General features: G+C 37.3%; 1 protein-coding gene across 4 annotated transcripts in view; it reads left to right on the forward strand.

Annotated features, from left to right (window-relative positions):
- Positions 1–25,448, forward strand: part of LOC124635102 (low-density lipoprotein receptor-related protein 2) — a 208,897-nt gene that overhangs the window by 94,396 nt on the left and 89,053 nt on the right. For 3 of the 4 annotated variants that reach the window (XM_047170891.1, XM_047170895.1, XM_047170892.1), the window contains exon 2: positions 19,090–19,119. The exons of the other annotated variant lie outside the window; for it this stretch is intronic. In XM_047170891.1, coding sequence (XP_047026847.1) covers positions 19,090–19,119 — 30 coding nt within the window. The remainder of the gene's footprint in view (positions 1–19,089; positions 19,120–25,448) is intronic. 4 annotated transcript variants of the gene reach the window in all.

Raw genomic sequence — 25,448 nt, forward strand, 5'->3', positions numbered from 1 at the left:
TTTTTCAACTATAAACTGTGTCAATACTTACTTTTACACGAGTTGTAAGTCCTTTGCCTCGACGTTTTGTGGGCTTTATCAGGGGCAGTAAATCAGACTCCAGTTGGTCAATTAGCTCCTTTGACAATCTATATATGCTCACATAGTCATCATCGCGAGTTAATAAAGGTAAACTACGAATTCTAGCAGATTGTTGACGCTTTTCTAAATTATCTAAAGCATGAGCTTCTTCTAATAAAGATTTAAGCAAAAACATTCTAGCCATCGTTAAAGGTAGGCACTTAATCACTTTAAAACACTTAGAACTTTATTTAAACACTATTTTAAATATAATAGTCTCTAGATCAAGTTGGCAACGGTACCTGAAACAAGATTCTATAAAGGATTTTTCGCGCAGATTTATAACCTCACAAATTTTCACTGACGAAGAAAAGCCTCCCTACCATAGAGAGCATTGGACACTTTTGACTTAGTTTATGAAAAAAAAATCGGTAAAAAAACTTTTAAGTTAAACGGTTTTATCTTATGTGCACTGAAAACTAGAAAATAAAAAATAGTTACTTACCTGTCAACCTACGTAGGTGGTCCCGGTCATATTAGTTAGACTAAAATAAAAACGTGGGGCCCATTAACTATTGCTGTAGTACTCTCTTCTAAAGGTATAATAGGTGTGGATTGCATCGACTTACTATAATTGTAACTGGAGATTTTGACAATCAATAATTAATAATAGAAAATACACATACCTTTCATTAGTTTTCTCTTTATAACGATCCGAAACCGCAACAAAATATTTAAGTACTTTTACGAGTGTTTGTTCTTGACAACTCACAGAAATGACAGATAGTCTATGGATGAACACCGTTACCAGTCGGTAACGTAAACTACCCAATTAAAAAAAAAACAAAACTATGATCAGAAATCAGAATAAAAGGACCCCCCTTTTATTCTGATTTGATCATGTCTCCCAACTGCCCATCTCTCCCCTACCTCCCCTATAGATAGACAGATTTTGACAAATCTGTCAAAATCTCGACTTTGATTTAGTTCAACTTGTCAACACGCTCGATAGTGAAGCGCTAGTGTAGTTTGACAATGTCAATCACGAAACTTTAAGGTAGAATTCCGTGGGTCGCGATTGTCGCAGCCGCGCGCGACAAAAGTCAACCTATGAAAATGTATGGCACCGCTGCCGAGGGCTGCGACAGTCGCGCGCGGACGACGAATTTCGTGAGCCGCTCGCGGCCGTACGCTTCTCAACATGGTCTAGCGCTTAATAACATCTATAGAATTTTAGTAAAACCAGAATTAAATTTTTGACAATGCCGCGAGCAGCTTACGAAATTCGTCGGCCGCGCGCGACTGTCACGGGCCTCGACAACGGTGCCATACATTTTCAAAGGTTGACTTTTGTCGCGTCCACGGAATTCTACCTTTAGATCGAAGTCGAAGTGAGAGTGATGTCGAAGTGAGTTGTGATATTTTATAGAATCGACATGCTGAATACCTCACTCAGAATGTTTTGTCGGGCTCCTGCCTAACATTTTAAGTATATTTTCATCATTTCAAAGCTGTCTGAATAACTGAATGTATTAGAAGTGTGTGTTGAGAAATTATTCAGGTTTTTACTAGCGCGAATATAGGATTTAGTTTATGTGATTCTAATACGAGTAGTTATGTGGGGGTGTTACTCGATGTGGTCCTTTTGGGTAAGGTCGTTGCTCTCTGAATTGTCGGCAAGTTACTTGATCATGATTTATGTAACGAGATGTATATCAAATGCAGTATTTCCCTAGCTATCTGTCGACACTTTATGATTCAGCATTTTTTTAATTCTTCTTATTACTTCCAGTCAATGTTGGTTTTGTTATCTATGATACAATAAGTTTAAATTCAATTTATGAAGTCATCATTTCCAAACAATCATAAACTACAGAGCCCTTTATAATAGTTGTGAAGCGAGTGTCCAAACGGACTCACAGTATGAATTACGTCTATCGGGAAAATGGAACTTGAAATCCGAGTCTACGAGATCAGGTTCCTCTAATATAGAATAGTGAGATTTATGATAATGTTGGCACAAGTCACGAATACTTCGAGGAAAAATGGCGATCAAATATTTACAAGAATTTTATTTTCCTTAATAGAACAATGTGAAATAAGACTTCTTTTAATGATAAGCTGTTAAGGAGTATAAATATGTATAATATTGCAAGTCGTCAGCCAAAAGGGTAATTTCCAGAAAGTTCTCCTAATCCCTTGTAGTTACAAATCAGTCCTAAGTTGTACAATGTTGTCATTGACCCGGTTGTCACCTCGGCAGGAAGTTTGTCCGATGATGGCCAGCAATTGGATTGATTGGACATCCGTTGGGGGACGGTCACTTCACACGATAGACTTGGGTAAATCTTCGACTGGTCATTTCTCGTATTTTCCAGAAGTTTACCAACTATGTGTTCAGGGAAAAAGATGTCTTATGTACCTGTATTTCAGGTGCATTTTTGTACTAGGTGTCTGTATTGCAGGTTATATCGTGTTTTGTGTAATGATCCGAGTTCGTCTCAAAGGACCACAAAGTCGTTATGAATGATTACTTATTCCTACCGGGATCCATCTTATGATAAAAAGTTGCTGAGAAAATATTGGTTTTTATTTAACTAGGGATATCCGTAAACGATTTATTGAGATGGAGTTATAATAACAAGATTTGTGTTTCGGTTAAATCAGCAAATCTTTGTAATAGTCAGTAGGTACTTTGTGTGAGATACATAGAGTGAAACTATGAACTTCACCACAAATTAAAGTTCGTGTTTAAAAAGCTTTCAAACTATATGATATATATTCATTTTCCTCCTAATACAGTCGGGTAAAAACAACTCTTCCAAAAACACATTAAACCGAAATCAGTGATAACCTCTTCCAAGATATTTATCAGGCAGGCTTAGCAAGCGAAGCCGTGGTTTAGGCCTAGCATTTCATATGGAAATTAACGCCCTTATAAATCATTGGGGCTGGCAGCTTTTTCATTTGGCGTCTTCGCGTAATCACACGTTATCACGGGGGAATTATGAGCTCAACCGTTTTCAACGTGACGAGAACAAATTAAGAATTTTCGCTACAATCTGTCACCGGTAATGGTTTGAGGAATTTTATTGGATTTGATGGGAATATTTGTCGGTTAGTACTTTGAGGGTGGTTATTTTTGTGTTATTTGGAAACAGATTTAAGTTGCTCCTCCTTTCACAGATCTATAGTATGATGTATTTTCTGAAAGCTTTGGGTGTTTCTCACTTATCAATTATTACCGAATGCAAATATTATTTCGGCCTCAAACATAACACACTACCAATAGTTCAAGCTATTTCCTCTGTCCATACAGTACCATTGTGGCGACCATCTACCATCTCTCAAGCCATAACACTCACACATCCACTACGCAATATTAATACGTTACAAATAAATGGTGCGTCTCCATTGCCGGCTACGACCCTGTCTGGCGACGTCTCCGGCGCGTCTAGACCGCAATGGATGGCGCTCAGCATATCTGCGCCGCCCAGCACAGATGCATCCCCTTGATAACTGCAGGCAATTATCGTTAGCTTGTTCCGAGACACTGCTCATCATTTTAGTGTTATTACTTAGGAAATGGACTTCTGTTGGATGGTCGGATATTTCATTTTGCTCTATGCCATCTTGAGCAATACAAGTAGACAATATTTAGTGAATACTGTAATTAACTGGGGATATTCAGTGCACCAAAAAGTTTACTTCCACACAGCCGCAACGTAAAGAGTTCTTAATCTACATAAATGCGTAAATTAGTTTGTTTGTTAGATACGCTTTCTCGCTAACGGGTAAATTAAGAGGGCGTAATCTTCATTTCTTTTCTTTAGGGTCGCGGAAAAAGTCGCGGGCGATACCTAGAAAGTGATAGAAAACTATTCCAGGACATCTACACAAAAAGTAATTCGCAGTTGCAAATATTAGACATATAATGTAATTTTGGTCGACAATTTTCAAGCTGCCTCAGCAAATGGCGTAATTACCACTCATTTTCTGAGAAAGAACACTTGAATAAACTTTGAAAAATTGAGTAGGTCCATCAGACCTCTACTAAAGAATTGCTCCTTACCTGCGGAGTTTAAACAGCTGAACTGACAATTTGAATGCTAGTTATTTCTGAGTAAACAGTCCGTTTAATTAAGACGTTGTTCGGGCGGCGCCGGGTGGCAGGACATAGCTATGCCTTCCCTCGTGCTGATTGCAAATGTTCTTATGAAGCTGCATAGTGCTGTAAAATAAATCTTGAGTTATTATGAAGTACCTTAAGCAAGTTTTCTTAATTTGATTTACATTTTGTATGGGAATTTTTGCCACAATTCAGTTACGTACATTGTTGTCAAATTCGTCATATTGATATAATGGCGATGTATCCTCTACTCGTTTAGCGGTTACGTTTAATTGTTGTGTGATAGTATATTGTTACACAATGGTTTATTTTAATAAAAATGACATAATAGTTCAGTGATCAATTTATTGACATAAATCAGTTTTTCCACGAATATTGTGCGGTGAATTGTTAAAAAAGTTCTCGGAATGCCTTTCAAGTTTCACAGAGGGATTGTATTGATAAAATTGTAAATTATAATATTAAAAGGATGTTATTTCACACCGAATGTAGTCCGTCAAACGAATCCAATAAATCATTAGTCCTATTACAGTTGGTAATCAAATTCCCGCAGTAGGTTAACGCAATCACGGCGGACAGAGCGATCAATTAATATAAATATAAAAGTGTGTGTTTGACGAAACGTGTCAATTAATTAACTTTGTGAATTATTTGCCGGCTGTCGGCTGACATGCGGCCGGGCTTTGTGACACGCGATGTGGTTCCGTGATAAACTTACATTTATATACATTATTGTAGATATAGTAAAGTGGCTCCTATCTACAACTCGTCAATGTAGACTTACTTTTATAAATACTCGAGCAATAATCATTGAAACTAGGCTGCAGTCCAAATGGCATGAGATCTAATAGTATATTAATTGACGCTCATTCCTTTTAAGTATGAGAAGGGGCCTATGTACTGCAGTGAGTCAGGAAAAAGGCTGACAATGATACCCTATTGACCACGCCTTTATTTTGTACTTTACAATGTAAAGAAGTATAAGTATAATGTAAAAAAGATTCCTAGTCGTGATGTTTTTTTTTTACTGTGAATGTTATTTTTCAAACGTTCGTAGTTACTGCGAATTTTGCGTCGACATTGAATGCGAATTCAAAGACGTTTTCCTTATCAAATAAAAACAAATTGTGCATTATGCGGCGCTGTTAGATATTTTGCGAAGAAACATACTTTTTGTTGTATGTAGGCACCTTTCAGACTAAAGATTGATGAAACCTGTGATTTCAATGGAAGTTAAAAATAAAAGCAAAATGCACTATAATACCCAAATAACATACACGTATTTACCTAACAAACAACATACATAGTCATTTCGTTTAGAAACAACAAAAGTAGCGTCAACAAAAACTAGCCAAGGTCGAGAGGCGGGAAAAACGACAATTAAACGCGCCATTAACTTTTTGTGCGGACCGTACCGCTGTCGCCAGTTTTTGTTTGTCTTGAACGATGGGTGAACTCGCGTGATTAGCACTGTATGCAATGAGGTAATTGATAATTATATTAATTATATACCATGCTTGACTTTACAAGGAAAGAAAAACTTGAGGATAAGGAAAATAATTATTTTAGAGAAGATTAAAAAATTATTCGCGCCATGTAGTTATGTGTGATTAATAGGTTAGGCATTATCCTTATTTTTTATTCGGAGATATTTAGATTAAGATCAAATCTGATATAAAACTTTTCTATTAGGGGCTTTTCCTCAAAATTAAACGTGTAATCCATTGTATAACAAAATCAAGAAATATCCTCGTAGATAGAGCAATGTTTTTGGTAGTAGGTAATTGTTTGAAGCCAAAAGTTTACCTTTACATAAAACACACGTATTTCCAAAGTTCGCACATTTTTAACCGACTTCCCAAAAAGGAGGAGGTTATCAATTCGGCCGGTATGTTTTTTTTTTTTTTTTTTTTTTCTATGTATGTACATCGATTACTCCGAGGTTTATAGACCGATTTACGTGATTCTTTTTTTGTTCGACTCGGAGTAGCTGCCAGTTGGTCCCATAGTCATCAGGTCAGGATCTGATGATGGAAACCCTGAGAAATCGAGGGCAACCTTCGAAAGTTGTAGGCATACATAGGGTAAAAACTTGACACTCAGGTGTACGCCTAAAAGCACTATTCAACTGTGAAGATTTGGAGCTGATCTGATGATGGAAACCAGAGAGGGTCGAGGGAACTCGACAACTGAATATATAAACTACCTCGTGTTTGGGCTTAAATTATTTGTATTGACAAGACCTTTGCAACAGTGAAGGTTTGGAGCTGACCTGATGATGGAGACCAGAGAAAGTAAGTCGAGGGAACTCGACAACTGAATATGTAAAATACCTCGTATTTGGACTTATATTCTTTGTATTGATGAGAACTTCTCACTTGTATGGATAGTGACAACTATTCGTATCACTGAAAAGCTTTAAATAAAAAACTTTTTTACAAAAAAATTAAACCGACTTCCCAAAACACTAAAAAGCAAAAAAAAAAACTATTTTTAGGTGCATCGGCCTAGAAGTCGGTGGCAAAATTAACTTAGTAACATCCATTAGACACCGACTTCTAGGCCGATGCACCTAAAAATAGTTTTTTTTTTGCTTTTTAGTGTTTTGGGAAGTCGGTTTAATTTTTTTGTAAAAAAGTTTTTTCTAACAACACTACCTTCTTTGCTTTTCTTCAAACATCTGTTATAACAATAGCACATTAATTCCGACACCCTAACCCAAATACGACACACGGTTCATAACACTGTTCTACTCACAAATAGTTTTAAATTGCAAATGCAATTATCCGGAGTGACCGCCGCGGGCGATGCTATGCAAGTTTTAATTACCAACTCTTGCATAATTGCACGAATCGCAATGAAGTGCTCGTCTCGATGTGGACGACCTATGGGTAATGGGTAGCATATTTTAAAGGCTAAGGGTGTTATTAATAAACAGCGGTTTTCCGTGGTTACACCCACATCTCGGGAGGAACGGCATGTGTTTCTGTAAACGGGTAAATAGTAAAAAATATGTTTTTTCCTAGGCTCTCTAGAATGTATCCTATCTCCATGCCATATCTCAATCGGTTCAGCCATTTTTACGTAAAATTATTTATTAAGTTTTGTTTTGTCTAGGGACGTTATAAAATCAGTATTAAAAGATGCGAGCACTGAATAATGCAGAGATGTCTGGTTTTACGATCACAGACATGCAAATATTATATTCACTTAATTAGTTGAAGTTAAAAGTTGTAACATTTCAATATTTATAGATAGAGATATTTAGATATTTTTTCGCAAATTACGAAATTGTGCGCCATAAAATAAATTGCTATAGTTAATGGCAAAAATAAACGATTTTTGCATGAAGTTCTAACTCTGATTTATAAAGTGCACCTAGAATATCAACTATTCGCATAATGAGCCCGCCCGATGCATTTGCACCTCCTATAAAAAATAACGAGAGACAAGGACAGAACTCCCTGCATTACCCAAGCGTGAAAGAGATGGGTTGTTGGAGCTCAAATTGCGGTGTACCCATAGACATTATGGGATGGACCCGTTTATTTTTATGTAATGAAAATGACCTTGTAACATGAAATTTAACGAGGAATCATAAATTCGCACTTTATATTGGGTGGTGAGTTCTTTTTGCGGAAACTGGTTTTAATTTGATACATGAAGAAAAGTGAGGTGATGACGATATTCACTTTCTTTTAGTCTGGATTGTTGTTTCAATATTGAGGCAGTAAATATATTGTTTTTACTTATCCTTATTAATATTATAATTGCGAAATAAACTCTCTTTGTCCGTCTGCTGTACTGTCGTGCTTTGACACCAAAACTACCAAACCGATTTTTAGAATGTTTGGTATCCACACAATTAGTGTATGGCTATTTTGTATTTTAATAGACAAATAATGACCACTAAATAAAAAAGAAATAATAGAAATAGACTGATTGAACATATAAATATTAATTAATATTTCTTTCGCGTAGGTCTTAACAAAAAGGCTCGCAGAAGGTTCTTTTTAATTAAAACGCGGTGGACCATCGGATTGCAGGAGTTTTGCTAACTTTTCCTGTAACGTCGAGGGGTCAATGACCTTTGAATACTTTTTATTTTAGTACAATATTGTTCGTTAGACAATTCTGGTCTAGTGTTTGCTGTTTTCTCCGGTAATCCGACTTTTTTGTGGATACGAGTCCATATTAGTTCCCCACTTTTATATGTTATGCTGTTGCTAGAAGTGCAGTTTTTATATTTTTGCAGGAATATTAAAGTAACAATATAACTACCAATCTTTCATGGTGTTTCCACCTATTGTCCATCATAATACAAAACCTTAAAAATCTAAACATTTTCCTCAAATAGTCTGAGATGAAGGTAGTCAAATATTTTCTCTTTATATTCAAACAAGATCATTACTGTTGTCAATGGGTGACATAATTTATTTCTCGCTCCTTCACGAGAGCTTGCAAAACACTGACAAAGAGGCTGTGAAAGAGCGACCGTGGTGGCCCAAGGTTATAAGAGAAAACCGATATTATAAAGCTGCAGAGTTTGTTTGTTTTAACGCGCTTATCTCAAGAACTACTTTACCAATTCGAAAACATGTTTTAGTGCTAGACAGCCCATTTATTGAGGAAGGCTATAGGCTACTTTTTATTCGGGTCCGTGAAGTAGTTTCTGCGGGACGTGTGTAAAATCGCTGACAGAAACTGGTGTTCAAATAATTATAACTGGTGAAAACTTTTGAATAAGTGTTATCTACAAGATAAACAGAAGCATTTCTGTATAAGCTTTCATTACTAGTAACCCATATAACCTTTCACCTAATTCATTACCAGATCCTTAATAAGCCGAGAGGTCGCTTGACCCGCTATCGCTTATAACTTACCCCGTGTCGCGTCATAAGAGGGCGGAATAAAGTCCCATTGAGTGTGGGCCCGTCGGCGGCCGCTCAATGTGCTCACTACGCTCACTGCATCCTTTATGACTTATCTACTGCTGCTCACGCTGGATTTCATTTCAGTCTTAGCATAATGTACGGCAGATCGAATCTAAAATTGCTGTCAGAAAGGCTTTTCGTTTAAAACGATAAGTAAATTAAGTTCAGCATTACTTTGTACTGGATCTTCTCCTTCCCTCGTAGCAATAAAAATACTTCGTTTATTCTATGTTAAAACATATAGGTGATGTCGTATATCATAACTTCAAAAATAATTGGACGAAACAGATAGATTTATGGACGACCAAGTTCAGTGGATCTAAGGACCAAAACAAAGATTTGTTGCTATTTAATACATCGTCATAATAATTTGTAATATTTTGGGTATTACAACATAAGTACAAAATTGCTCTTACCCCACATAATCAACAAAGCCTTGCCTATTCTGCTATTAAATAATAGCGCATAACTAACACAATAGAGGCCATTTAGTTTATCTGTGTATTCATCAGTACTCATGAACGTAATATCATGGGTATCTAATGGCACGGAAGTCTTTTCACATGCGATACAAAGTTCCTTTGAGCATGTTTATGGGGCCCATAAGAAGCTTCCCATAACGAGCTCAGATTAAAGTATTGCGATGTAAGGAATCAAAGGTTTTGTGAGTAAAGACGCCGTGATGAATGGTGTGGGTTATTGTAGGTATTCTTTGGTTTAGGTATTTATGTGGTTTTTCGATTTGATTCTTCACGTTTCGAATTGGCTTAATTTTATTGACTACGTACCGCAGATTCTTTGACCCCAAGATCTCAGATCACTGGCACTGCGGTAGAGCTATTTATAAATAGACCTTACTATAAAACGGTCGTTACTACATTCTATGATTAGAGATAAAATTAAATGTCCTTAACTAATGCTGACTGGTTCTATTTTATTCCCTTTTACGGCAACAAGTCCAGTTAGTGCTTGATTTAGCATCGTTAAGCAAGGACAGACAAACTGATTATCATTTTATAAAAGCTTAACGATACCTACACTCGAAGACACCATTGCATACAATCCCTTTACTAAATGAAAGGCAAAAGACCAATTTCCCACGAGCCGGCGCGTACGCACGGGTCAACGACCTCGCACCTCCGTAACCTAGCAACGGTACCCGAGCCTTCACCTCCTTGAACTATATTGCACACACAAAAACAAACCGTAATCGTTTTTAAACAACGTCCAATTTACTTCGCATTAGGGCTGGCGTATCATGCGTATCTAAACCACCTGTGTTGTTATCAAGCACTTTATGTCTGTAGTAATAAAGGTGATATTCGCTTGTGTTTTGAAACCTTCCAGTCCATTGAGTAAATGCGTGATTGACAGAGATATAGTTTATGGTTTCACTTTATTGTTTATAAGATGGATTGCATTCGTGTTACAAGTACGTTTGTTAACATCCCATTCATACTGAAATGGCTTCTATTCATTTCTAAGGAGGAATTTAGGACATCCTCCATGTTTAAATTGGGCCCCAGTTTTCCTCTAGTAAGCTATCAATATAATCAGAAGAGCTTATCATTTTACTTCTACCTTAAAGGCCCTCTCTTAAGCTTTTTCTGACAAAGCCATGGCTTAAGTTACTTTGCACACAGTATAGCTATAGCTGTGTATTGCAACGTTGAGCTCCAATCGGTCAGTAGATCTTGTAGAGCTCTATAGCATTGTATTGGACAATCTTTATTGTAAAGCCTGTATTACTTGTAATTTCCTATAAAGAAATCCATCAGAGAAATAATGTTTTGGATCTTTGTGAAGCTATACCTATTTAATGTACCTACATATAAATATGGTACATAAAAATATGGTTTCTACAATAGCTTAGGTATTACGAGAACCTGGATCCGATTTAGGGAAAAAAGTTTTTCTGGGAAAATTAACTTTTTGGATTCATATTTTTTGCTGAAGCTGTAACCATAAAAAAGTGTAAATATAGCAGGTAAAACGATAATTTTGCTTCAAATATTAGAAGTCTATACCCTAGCCGATACTCAACTTTTCAGCATTATTTTATTATTACATTTTATACAAATAAGGTTCACTCATTCCGAGGGTAACATTTCTCGTATCCCTTTCAGTTCCCTTCTGATCTGCATACGGGTGTAATGACGTCATAACTCACGTGGATCAGAATATTATCATAAACGTGTTAACGTCAGACCCGCGATTCATTAGCCACTTTAGCCGAGTTACGGAACTTGTATACTGGCTGAATGTAATGAGCGGTTTATGACAGAAATGAGACTGGGAGAAAAAGTTGAGGATGAGATGATTGGGAGTTGTATTCTTTGCCAAAACATGATAGATGGATAATACTGGAGCCATTCTTCTAAGTCTCATAAACTTCTCATGTCCGCCAGTGGGCAATAACACTATGTATTTGGATTCGCGTAATTCGAAACCGTAAATTAAATCTTATTGGCAGGAGTTACCAAAGCCATATTGTAGACTATTGTAATAGAACAAGATCAAAACACTGCAACCTCCTACACAGTTTCAATTTCATAATTTGATACGCGCATCACCACCAGACGCGCTCACAATACGCGTCTGCGTATAATACGCTATTCTTTTGTTGCGCGTCGTTGTGTCGGTGTAATTGACAGTCCGCTAGTCCTGCCGGCTTTAATGAAGTGTTGGACTGTTTGTTGCGACTGACAACTGTGTATGAAGGTAGGATGCTGTTGTGTTGTGTCCTTCTATTAAGTGGTTTGATTTATCACTGGTTTTCTTTGGCACTTTGATACTTTATAGAGCGTTTTTATCGTCCCACAGCTGGGCATCGATATCCTGTCACACAGAGATGGTGCTGGTTGTTGTATATTCCGGGTTTCCTCGCGATGTTTGTTTTCACCGTTAATCAGTCATTGGTCTAAGGGATTGTTCACACCAAACGTATTGTCCGCCGCTGACTGTGAGTATACTCACTGTCTGCCCCAGTATGAACGTCGACTCAATCTGCAGTACGCGTACTCACCAAACCGACAATAAGCTATAGCGTACGATGCGCTACATGTGTGAACAAAAGAATAGACTCGTGTAGGTTCACACTAGATGCGTACGCTGAGCGGCTGACTATTCAACACATAAAAGAGCTCAGTATTTGAACCCCCCAATCTTCATACATAACAGATGCTATGTCTTCCCAAGCGCATCTTCGTAAGTTTCTATCACTAAATTCTTCTGAATTCGCATTCCAAATACATTCTCTAGAATGTACTTCTGCAATAAACTTTTCGGTGTCGAACATCGCGAGATGTCACGTGTCACGTCTGTCCTCATTGAAGTTTGTTTCTCGAGTGTATTGCGGCCGATGCGCGCGGCGGTGCGGGCGCGGCGGAGCGGCGCTATTAGGCAACTGCGTCCGCGTAGCCAATCCGCGTCCGCCGTGCATAGTCGCGTAGTAAAATAATCGGCCACTGAGAGTCAGCGACAACAGGCGACGTAATAGCGTATAGTCGGTTCGGTGTGAACGACACTTTCAATATATATGGAAAAGCAATAAACTGCGTAACGCGCGCTCACAGTCAGCGGCCGACGATACGTTTGGTCTGAACAATGCCTAACTGAGGTTTAAGACATGTAAAATAAAACACTATTCTCATTCGTCACTTCCTTAAGTCATGTTAAATATACTCTTCCAAATCTATATTATTGCAACCCAGTGTGTATGAAACATAACAGTAACGACAATTATCACGGCGTACATTAGTTGTCGCATTGACGCGTCGAAATGTTCGCAACATCATTCACAACGCCCATTGGATGATAGCTGCACAATATTAACCGACTATGGACACTAGGGACCGTTGACAGTCAAGCGAACGTTTGAAGGGTAATTTTATATCGATGATTTTATAACTTAGATAAATTCACTACGTTTTAACATCGAAAATAAATAAAGCTCCAAAATCAATTGGACTCAGATCAAAAGGCAGATTTAAACGTAAATGCAGCTAATATTGATCTGGATATATTCAAGATTATGGTAAACGAGTCGTGTTATGGTGCATAGCATAGCCTGTGGGCCTTGAACCAGTCGTGATCGCCAACACCATGCTATGGAATATACCTGCTATTTATCTGATTATTTATAAATAACTAAAGGAACTTATGTAAATAAGTAAAGATGTTTTTATTTAAGTACATGTGAACTGGTCGTTATGTACAGTGACGAACATAATAATTATAGTGGTTAGAAGTTGGTTTAGGAAGAATTCCGCCATCATGGAACGGCTTAAGTTGATAATAGCGTTTTATGTTTATCTGATTAAATGCATCGGTGTATGCAATTATCAAAATTGACAACGTCAATTGTTATTAAACTAAGCGAGACGTGATGACGTGATTCGTTTGACCTTGAAATTTGGCCAGCTGTGCAAAAAGTAAACCAGAAGCATACATTTATTTCGAATCCGATCCGAATATAATTTATTATTTTCTTGATAAAGATGAAAAATAAGGTAAAAATTCTCACAATCATAATTAATTGGTACAGGAAAACCTAAAAATTATTTGGCCTGTTTAATAGTGCGAATGTGTTTTAATTATTTTGAGAAAAATACTTAGTTTAATGTTGTTTCTACCTAATTCGAGAACGGCGCCGTGTATCGCAATCGGTTCCGGTAGAACATGTTCATTGAACATGACCTTGGTTTTGTCCAAGTTCATCCGTAGGCCGATGCGTAGAGAAGATTCAGCCAGGTCGTTCAGCATCTGTTGTAGGTCCTGCAGCGTTTCCGCCATGATGACGATATCGTCAGCAAATCGCAAGGGAGAGATGTGTTCGCCATTGATGTTGATGCCGCGTCCTTTCCAGTTCAGCGTCTTGAACATATCCTCCATTGCATTAGTGAACAGTTTCGGGGAAATAACATCCCCTTGTCTCACTCCTCGATGCAACGGTATGGGCCTTGTTTGCTGATTCTGTACTTGGACGGACATTGTAGCGGCTTCGTAGAGACATCTCATCACTTGGATGTATCGCCAATCTACTTGACAACGCTGCAGGGACTCCAGAACAGACCAGATTTCAACCGAGTCAAAGGCCTTCTCATAGTCCACCAATGCTAGACACAGGGGCTTCGGTCTTCTGTATAATCTGCCGCACTGTGTGCATGTGGTCTATGGTGCCGTATCCGCTCCGAAACCCAGCCTGCTCCGGTGGTTGGAATTCGTCGAGTCTTCGCGCAAGTCGGTTCGTGATCACTCTTGAGAACTGCTTATAGACGTGGCTTAGGAGGGAAATGGGTCGATAGTTCTTCAGCTGGGTTTTGTCTCCCTTTTTGAAGAACAGGACGACAACACTCCTACTCCACGCCTCTGGAGTTCTCCCTTCAAACAGGACGGCATTAAAAAGCTTCTGGAGCTCCCCCAGTAAGGGGGTTTGAGGACGAGGTGAATAGGAGAATTCAGTTGGGTTGGGCTGCATTTGGGAAGCTACGTCGAGTCCTAACATCGTCGATCCCACAGTGCCTAAAGACAAAAGTCTTCAATCAGTGCGTCCTACCTGTCATGACTTACGGAGCCGAAACGTGGACACTGTCGGTACGGCTGGTTCACAAGTTTAAAGTCGCTCAGCGGGCTATGGAAAGGGCTATGCTCGGCATTTCTCTGAGGGATCGCATCAGAAATAAGGTAATCCGTCAGAGAACCAAGGTCATCGACATAGCCCACCGAATCAGCAAGCTGAAGTGGCAGTGGGCTGGCCATATTAGCCGAAGAACCGATAATCGTTGGGGTAAACGAGTTCTAGAGTGGAGACCACGCCTCGGCAAACGTAGTGTAGGACGTCCTCAGGCACGGTGGAGTGATGACTTGCGCAAGACGGCTGGCAGGAGCTGGATGCGAGAAGCTGAAAATCGATCTCAGTGGCGTGCACTTGGAGAGGCCTATGTCCAGCAGTGGACTGCGATAGGCTGATGATGATGATGATGATGACTTAGTTTAATACAAAGTTAAAGTTTGATATAGGGTTATCGAGTTATTGGATTTCTTTACGAAATATTTGAATTAATTAAAACAAGTTCATCAAGGCGTTAACCGTTAACGAATGCCGAACATTTTTCATCACATTCCTGAACTAAATAGGGCCTTCGGCAATTTTCACTTTCCCTTGAAGTTTTCATTTAGATAATTTTCTACACTGCCGTTTTTCATTCTAACTAGCTGCGTCTTGCGGTTTCACTCGCCTCCTGGGGGAACTTCTTTTCGCGCCCAGATAAAATGTAGCCCATTTCACTCGGGGACAGTGTCACTTCCATAAGTGAAATATTTTTCTCCAATCGACAGAAGTTTCGGAGTCTTTAGGCTACAAATAAATGTTTCCTCTGAAGTATTAGTTAAGAAGACAAAATAATGATAGTTTTGTGATTTTAGCATTGCACAAAAAGTGCTAAAAGCTACAAACAACTCGCGTAAAAACAGAAAATGATGATCGTGGCGGATATTTGCATTCTCACACAGCGAACGACACAAAAACTCCGCTCCTACTAATTTACATATAAAATTATACTTCAAAGAACTTTTTGTCATTTCTCGTCAACGTTTCTGCATGCCTTCAAATATACCATTGGAAGAGCTTTTTTGACGTATATATAATCGTACAATTTTCAGTAACTCACCTACTACGAGTACTGTGAGAATTCTTATGATTTTCGATTACCTGATAGATTGTTGTTTACTAATATCAAGTGACTTGCATATTAACCTACGCCATGTATTTGATGAACTTTAACAAATAGTACAAAACGAAACCCATGTGTAAATCAATCATTGCTGTCACAATAGTAATGCTTGTCCTGTCACAGGTAAACTCTTGCGCAGACACGCACACCAATACCGTTAGTTCACACATGCGCGTTAATTCAATAACTGCGACACCTGAATGTTGAACTGACACCATTCCTCAACACACGAAAACCAACGCTAATAGAACAGTTACAAAGTTGAATGTCGAACGAAATAGAAATTGGTTAAGGTGTGTGCGTGTGAAGTCTTATGTAAACCCGTCTCATGGTCATTCCTTTTTAGATCTTATCGTAGGAATTTTAAAGTTCATTTTCAGTGTACGTACACATGTCAATTCAAGTCCTGCTTTGGATCGCAGGTATGAGATTTCCGACTTTATTTAAGAGGTGGTAGGGCAGGTTTTCGGTCGTGCGGCGATGTTACCGGCCGTACCAGCCGGTGCCAGGCGACGTAAGAATGCGTTCGAACACCGAGTAGGTACAGTTACCTATCGTTCCTCTGTTTATCACAACTTGTTTGTCTAATTTTTAGTTAATTCTCGACCTTGGGGGATTCACTCATAATTTGTCCATCGAAGCTCTAGCTGCCTGTAGTGTGACCGGTTTTCTATTATTTTTATATTACTTTAATGGTTATTGTAGTCAATGATATTTCAACCAGCAAACATATCTTATTGGCAACATATCTAACCAACCGTCAAACAATGATAAGTTTCTGGTGAAGATTTCGTTACCATGTGGTTTTAGTTAAAATTAAAGAAAGTTTAAAACGAAAGTAAATTTCATGTTCACTGACATACCTACCATAAGATCCCTTTGTTGTATTTTTAGCACAAGATCTTGGATCTTTATGTTTATCGACCACATTTAAATTGGGTCTGACATTCAAAAAACCTGAATCTTAAAGCTGGGTCTCCCCGGTCAGTCGGTAATGCCCCACATTAGGCTGATGACACACTTCTCGATTTACTTTGTGAATACGGTTGTTGTTAAGGTCATCGATACATCCTGCAGTTTTTGCTTATCGCCGATAATTTATTTCATCAATATGGGTTTTTATCTTTATTGTGGTTTTATTATCAGCTTTAGTCTTCGTTGTTTGTTTGAACATTCGTATTTTTGTTTAGGCATTAGATTTTGATATTATTTTATTGTTTTTCATAACAGACAGTGTGGGTTATGTATCCTCTGAAATTAATTATCGTACCCTTAGCACATAGAGTTGTTAACTATCCCAGCGGAACTGCAAGACGTAACATATTTACATATTCCCAAACTTGATTTCAATTAGTTGTAGAGTGCCATACTGTTTCGAAACGAGCATCAAGTAAATTTAATTAACTGGCGAGGATAATTTATGCAAATTACGGAGTCGGCACTCGGGCTGCGCGAGATTGACGCCGATACTAGACTTATTGTTCAAGGGATAGGACCACATGTGTCATTACAGTTTTATATCTTAACGAGATCTTGATAGAGGTTTTGAAACTGTTGACAGTAATTCAGGAATTATGGTCTGTTTGCAATATTGCACAACAAGGCTCCGGTAATATAAAATTGAACTAAAACCTTAAGAAAGTAATTACTGACGATTAGATCAGTGTCAATGACCTTTATTAGAAAACCCCATGTCCCAGGATGACTTTGTTTTCAATAAGATAGCTTTGAATGATCTATTTCTTATTTACTAGCTTAAAATATCTACCTCGATGATATAAACGAAGGGATCTAAACACAGAATGCAATTGCAACAGTTGACGATTCATCAAATAAAAACCGTCGTCACACAAGTCCTGGCAATGTATTCAGAATATTAATGCGGCTCCGACTGACTAGGAGGGAATTAGAGCTTCTAACCCAGCTAATTGGACGCTCAGACTTGTTCTAACTGCCGCCTCTGACGCTGTCAAAGCCTGTTTGCTACTGTAGCTTGTACAATATTTTCTAGCTAGATGATTTACGGTTGTCTCTTTATTTTTGTATCTACCTAGATTTTAGGATGTTCTTTTATCCTATGTGTATCTGCAACTGTCTTTTTAACCTCTATTATTTGCCAAGTAATCAAGACATTTTTTTTGGATACAATGACTTTTAAAACAAATTCGCAACAGCTAATGTATTGTCTATACATATAAGTAAGTCTGTAAGTTGGATTGATGGTCTATTCTCAAGTATGTCACAGAGTCGCCATCTTTATTAGACAACAGTTATCATAGGTTGTCCAAAAGTAATAAAATGTTTGCTATGAATGAAAATCAAACCTGTTGCAAATATGATTTCTTTATATTTTACTATTCTGTTGTAATTTTTGAAGTATTTTTATTTGTACATTTCACGCCTGCAACTTTAATTACTCAGTTCTGAAAACTATTTTATAACTCAATGCAGTGTGGGTTAATTGGATTTTTATATTAATTAATAGGTACTCTAGCAATAACGTTTTTACAAGCCGTAAATTATTCTCTTGCAAATATTTATTGGTACTTGTTTTTACCCGAATGCTGTCGCATTAAGGTGTTTAATGATTTGTTTTTTCCTCGTTAGTGTAAAATATTAGACGTAAACTAATAACTTGTTTTTTATCTTTTCCAGGTACGTACAAAAGGAGCACAATACCGACTTCCTTGTCTTCGGACGTCATTCGGGTATTATAAAGTTTGTTTATTTCTTCAACATGTGTATAAATAAACGATCGGCACGGCAGGTTATTAATAATCATCTTTATTGCCTAACCAAATTATTCGACCACTCAAGGTCGCCGTAAAGGATTCTGGGGTCGCAGCGTTCAACGAAGTACATTTATTTATGTTTTAGAATTATTTTAAGTGCGAAAGTAAACAACAATCGAGCTTTCTATTAGCAACAGATTGCCGACAGCACGGAATTGTTTGTAGACGTCTGTTTCTAAGCAAACAATAGAACAACCCATTTCAGGAAAATGTCAGACGATAAAAGAATAAATGTGTAGAGCTGTGGACTGTCCTATTGTCTAGCGAAGGGCTGCTCTCACAACAAATATTACTAGGCATGATCTACAAATCAAAGTCGGGTCAAGTGCAATAAATTGGTAAATCTGATCAAACCAATTGAATTTCCCTCTTGAGGCAGGTGATGTCGATACACAAACTAACGAACAGTCAATATAACGCCATTTTCCTCTTCCTCACAGGCGAGAATTCGACGACGGCCATTAAAAAAGGTAAAAAACTTAATTTATTCACGTAGAATTGAGTATTTTTTTAATACTTTTCCTGTGAAAAACCCGTGGATCAGAGGACCAAATCGGTTTAGAGAATTTCCCAATTAAGTATTTTCCTGATACTTTAACGTCTTTTAAGGATACAATGATGAGGAATACATATTGTTTTGCTAAAGAAGAAAACAGGTTACCTAAGTACGTATATACTTAACTCGTTGAACCTTTCTCAACATCACGAGTTCAAGGTCACGTCTCAATGTCAAGGTAAATTGAATATCTGCCAATTGGATGTCGGTTACGTAGCTATAATAAACTGCGTCAGTTAATTTCGTTATGACTTGTTTGCGTTTGACTTGATTTCAACTTATTAATGTACGCATTTAGAATATTGGTTTCAAAGACTTATAAATAAATGTCTAAAGGATCTATATAAAATGTTGTTTTTATGTTATTCTATTGCTCTATTTTAATTTATATTTTTTACATTCTTAGTTACCCTAAGTTTTGATCTCATGATGTTCTCACAAAATATAGTTTTATAAGTTGTAAGTATTTCTAAGACAGTTGTTATTGTTCTCATAAGTTTATGTGTTATTTATTGCAACAAGTTTAGTTTTACTTTAGTTTTACTTTAATTTTAATAAGAAGTGTTTTTTGTTTTGTATAATTTTCTAGTTTAAATTCTATCATTATTTAGCGTATGTTGGTTAACCTAGAATTGGCGACTGTGTAAGTCCTAGTAATAACAAAAATTGTACCCTAAGCTTTTGGTAAACCCTGTAATAAATAAATAAATATATTTACACACGGAGTATGTTCCAAACCGAAATGTACAATTGGTGTCTCCCTACTTCACTCAAATCAAATCAGTTTAAACCGAATAAAATTCAGCTAATTCAATAGTAAATCTCTCCGAATTCGTAATAGATGTTTCAACAATGAGTAATAGGCGGTGCTTAAGTAATGATTTTAGCTCCGTGCATAATTTATGCAAAACTGTGTGTATTGTCGCGAACTAACTGTGACCTTGCTCTTGACAATGACTGCTGGAACTAATTCTGTTTGAGCTCGCTCTGTGACTAATCTAGAATGTTCTTTTGCTTTTGCAAATTTTATATACCATCTGTTAGTTATGGAATTTGGAAAATTATTGTTGTTTTGGGATTGCATGAGGTGCCCATCAATATTTCCGACTGCTTAAGAATGACGTGAGAGCGAAAACCATCCTGAGTTGTTTGTTATTTATTGAAATCTTTGAGAACCAGCAAATAGCATTTATTTATCCAAATAAAGAATACCAGTGGTATTCAAATTCGCGGATTGCCATTGAAAGTTCAATCACCAGCACACCTCGGGTTTGCCGTTCGTTACCACAACCTCTGCCTCCCCAATCTCCCGTAACGATGCTCAATATATCTCCACAACCTTTATGAGATCTACCTATTTGGACCTTTGGGTCAACAACTAGACCCCAATTTGTGGACGTAATGGCGTGTTCCGGATTGATGCTTCGTCGATTTGATTCCCGACAAGTGATATTTTATATTAATGAGAAAGGTCGATGAATAATTTTGCCTGAATATCAACGAGTGTAATGGAATTTGTCGTGTTTTGCGCTAATGGCTGTATTATCGTAAATACTTCGGCAATTTTAATGCTTATCGCCGTCTCGCTTATTGAGGTTTTGCCATAAATTAAATTAGTTTTCACTTGTCAGATTACAGTGTACCTACAGCCAGTAGCCTTGGAGAGCATATAAACACTATTTTGTACTAAGTAGCGGTTTTGAGCAGTTTAATTCGCATTCTGAAAATCCTACTATGTGCTCACTATTTGTAAAATGTCTTTTGTTTGTACCAAACTTTCTCTGAATTTCTACAGGCTTTCTTAGGAAACTAAGTGCATATAGGTACTGGGTGAATGAGTACATAATATGATTCCATAAATATAATTATTTGAGTCAGTTCTTAACCTCGCGAACATAATTATAGCTCACAAGAATAAAATATAATTCGCGGAATAATTTGTAAATGTTATTTTCCAATCATAACTGTCAGTTTAAGTATATAATAAATAAAAAGGTACAATTATATGAAGCGAAACAGTCAGCCATCTTAACTCACTTCCCCCCCTCGTGAATAATAATGGCGCCAAATTCTATTATTCCTTTTGTAGTTTTCAAAGATTTTTTTCTTCACAAAGGTTACTTCGCGAAGAAAGTTTTTATTCAATTAATTGCACCCTTTAAAGGATTCTAGTAGATGTATATTTTTATACTTATTTCAAAATACTTGGTCCTTTGGGATTATTTTTACTCAAATAACATTAACTTGTAAGTGGTTGTCAAAATACTTACTTTTGTTAAATAGCGTCTATTTATTTTGAGCTTAGTTTGAAATGAATACAATTAGTCTTTGTAGTTAATTTTCTTAAAGCTTTTTGGGTAACGAACTGTAATTTCAAATGTATATTAATATAGCAGTTTAAAATTCATTGCGAGTAACTTCTGCGTTTTATCATATAGAAGTGTGGACAGCTGTAAAAAGACTGACAGTTGATTTATGAACCTATAATGGAACTATGGGAACCTAAAAAATTACCCTGTGTGTGATAGGATCATATAAAAAACTAATTTTTCGAAGAAATATCCTCACTCGTACTGAAAACTATTCAAAATCCATCCTATTCAAAATTCCCATTCAATCAAACACAGTTGCTTCCAGTTTCCAATTATTGGGCATCTTACTCGTCGTAGATAATTCAGTCTCGCCGGAGACGCATCCCGGTGGTCCATCCCGGAGGCTGGCTCTGGCTACAGATCTCATATGTGATTATCACGTTGGTGATTGCGTTTCCGAATTTCGGATTAGGAGATTGGTTACGTTCATTAGTCAGTTGATTGTGGGATTTGTGGTAGATGAATTATATGTACTACTGTATGTGGCAATGTGATGTTTTATTTAGAGAGGTAGCCAAGTTACAGCCGCACGGGACGATAAGTCATAAGGCTAAGCAACGCTTGACGTAGTGGGCCCAAGATCGGGTGACCATATGTCATGATGAGATCCTTCGTGTTTCGCTAGGCATGGTTCATTTTTTCGTTCTAGATGTCATTGGAACATCTTTGGAAGTTGTTACAGTAGCCTGAAAGTCTGGCAACCAGTCTTACTTAAGGGTATCAGGTTGCCGGGGTAACTGGATTGAGGCGGTCAGATAGGCAGTCGTCCATGTAAAACACTGGTTCCTTACTACATTCGGTTAGACTGGAAGCCGATCCCAACATAGTTGGAAAAATGCAAAATGATGAAATAACTTTTTCAACAATATCATAAATAGTCCAGCATAGTTTTTGAAAACTAATAAAAACAGACGAACACGCGTGTATTGTGATGCTTGACAATCGGAGAGCCGTCAGTATATTAATCTGCGCGTACAAAAAGCAATATTTCAGTTTGTCGGCGCTGGATACCCACATGGTGTTGCCATGGGATTGCATGGTATTGCCGAATGACAATAACTCAGCTGCAGCGATGTGTCCGATACAAACGGCGAACCGCTGCGTGCTTTAAAGCTGCTGGAAGTCGTAAGGACCAATTTTTGTAATATTGGGTCCTAACGGTCTAACTAGTTGTTAGTACTATTTTTGATTGATTAATTAAAACAGTACGTAGGTAGGCAAAACATATCTTGTCAGACAGGATCTGTTTTTAACCGACTTCCCAAAAAGAAAGTTCTCAATTCAGATTTTTAAGATACATATTTTTTATTCTATAAATTGAATTTATTCCCTTATCATAACAATTTCTATACAATAAAGCTTTATGTTACAGGATTTGAAACATGGTTTTCCATTTGTTTGTTGATATGAAAGTTTAATGAACCGTAGACATAATGATTGTTTTGCTATCGCTCTCGTACTCAAGTGTGTCAAGGATTATTTTTATGCGTAAATTGAATCACTCGAGGAAATTGATTTTCCTTCGTCCTTCAGTATCGGTTACTGCGATTAATACAGTACAAGAGGGAATTGCGTATTTATTATATTTTGTTACAGCTGATTCCCGTGGTTTCACTCGATTGATGTAGGAGCTATTTCTTGCACATGGGTAAAAAATACTGTGATATTAATGCCAAGTTACTGCCAATTTTAATAAAAAATCATCCAGTAGTTTCAGCAGAAAAGAGTAACAAACGTACCCATTTACATCCTTACTTTTCGCATTAACTAATATCAATTATGTATATTTAAATTCTTCTTCAATACACAGTCGTAAAACATCAATGAAGTACACTTTCACACAAACACTTTTCCTACCCACGCCATGTATTGCTGTCAACTAGATCATACACGAGTTCCTTCCAGTTTCCTATGTCCATGTGTATGTTAGACGCATCTGCAGCAGATTTATTCGCGGCTCCCGGCGGATGCGGCGCTAATGCACTTTTCTTACTACCCACACTTTTTGCACATGGCTAAGAAAATGATTTATGGCCTGTGTACTGTGTACTGGTCTGTTTCGTGTTTGATGGAAATAAATTCCTGTTTTAGTGGTTGGGATGTCTGTTTTGTGGATGGAATAATTCGTCATTTTGGCGAGATTTTCCAAAATTGTATGTTTCCTAGACCAGAATAAATATTTGGTTTCATATCTCACTGGCTTCTGCTGTGTTATTCTTGAATTGCTAATCTGCTCTAACGTTACACATACATCGAACCATGTCATATAGTTTTAAATTATACTGTTTTAAAGGCATATATATACATACATACATATAGACGTGACAATGGACTAGAAAAAGTCCTTTCAAGAAACTCCTTCAAAGAAAACGTTTAGCATAAGAAGAAACGCAACAAACAGTAGCGCACGTCTACTTATAGAACTATTACGCTGCATACAGACGAGTGACAAACATCGCATGTTCATATCGACGGATACTCGCTGTACTCAGGCACTCGGGACAATTTTAAAAATTGCGCGACTCAAGACGCCACACCGCATTTTGCTAACATTTTCTTCATGGATGGGTTTTAATATTCGCTCCTTGTACTTCGAGGGTAGTGAGCTTAGTGACGGATAAGCAGCGGTTTATTAGGAAATGTCAAATACCTAAATACAGCATCATCAATTTTATTTTATGACTTCTTTCTTTTTGAAAGAGGACTTCTTTGATTCTAAAACATAAACAGTCTATTTTTAGAAACACGATCAATTAAAAGTTTTTGTATTTTCGTCGTTCGCGAACTAATGGTTCCTTCGTGATAAGTATTAAGTAGTTACCGATCTTGTCGTAAATTGTGATATTCCTAAAACTCCGTAAACTTTATAAATTGAAAGAGCAATTTTCCTTATCTACTCCTAAAAATGTAATCAAGTTATAAATATGAATAAACTTTTAGGGAATATCTGTTAGACAGAAAACCTTTTCTTTAAATTAATTCTATCAACGTCGCAAAAAAATACGCAAATCGCTGTCGCTTATGACCGTAACTCGCTGTCGCTTATCACCGTGTTTCAGCCGAGACATAGCTGTGTCTTGTGGAGTCGCTGGTGAAGCCATTCCGGCGACGCCATGCATTGCATTCTTTTGTCCTGTCATTCATTACCATGTCCACGTGCACTGTAGACTGTTTTATGGGAAATACCGACGGTTTACTAACACTGCTTTTGTGTTATAATAAAGTTGAAAGCGTCTATTAAACTACGTTTATTTAACCAGGATTATTATGCTAAATGTAGTCCAAGTACAGTGCAATTTATACATTCCTACTTATCATTGAATGTTTGATGTGAAAAATCGGAAAATCCGTCTCGCTATTGCATAGTGTATTAGGTACTCGTAAACGAGGTTTTGGAAATAAAAGGTACATAGTTTGTACCTGCTTTATGTAAAACAACTGCATCTCAATTCTAGTGCATTCGGTTATGAAACGCACTCTGAATTTTACTTGTTCTGTATTAGTTTAGCTTATAGGCGTTGTGGCACATAAACACTGATAACTTCCCCACGTGTATTAAGACATACTCGTCATAAGACATTGCAGGCAGCGGGTGCAACACGTTGTCGCGACATTCATTACCATAACTACGTAATAATGGAAATTCCTAGCGTTTCTCTGATTGACTACAGCGGAAAATATTGTTTGAAATGTCTTTATACTCATTTATAGGAATGTTCACTCATAAAATAGTCTATCTTTACTTCTATAATGAAAAGGAAACATTTTATTTTTTTCTACACTTATCTAAAGCTCTGAGATTACCGAACCGATTTGAAAAATTATTTTACTTTTGGAAAGCTAGGCTAATCCCGAGAAACATAGGCTATGT

Source organism: Helicoverpa zea, chromosome 12 (assembly GCF_022581195.2).
Source record: "Helicoverpa zea isolate HzStark_Cry1AcR chromosome 12, ilHelZeax1.1, whole genome shotgun sequence".
NCBI classification, from domain to species: domain Eukaryota; kingdom Metazoa; phylum Arthropoda; class Insecta; order Lepidoptera; family Noctuidae; genus Helicoverpa; species Helicoverpa zea.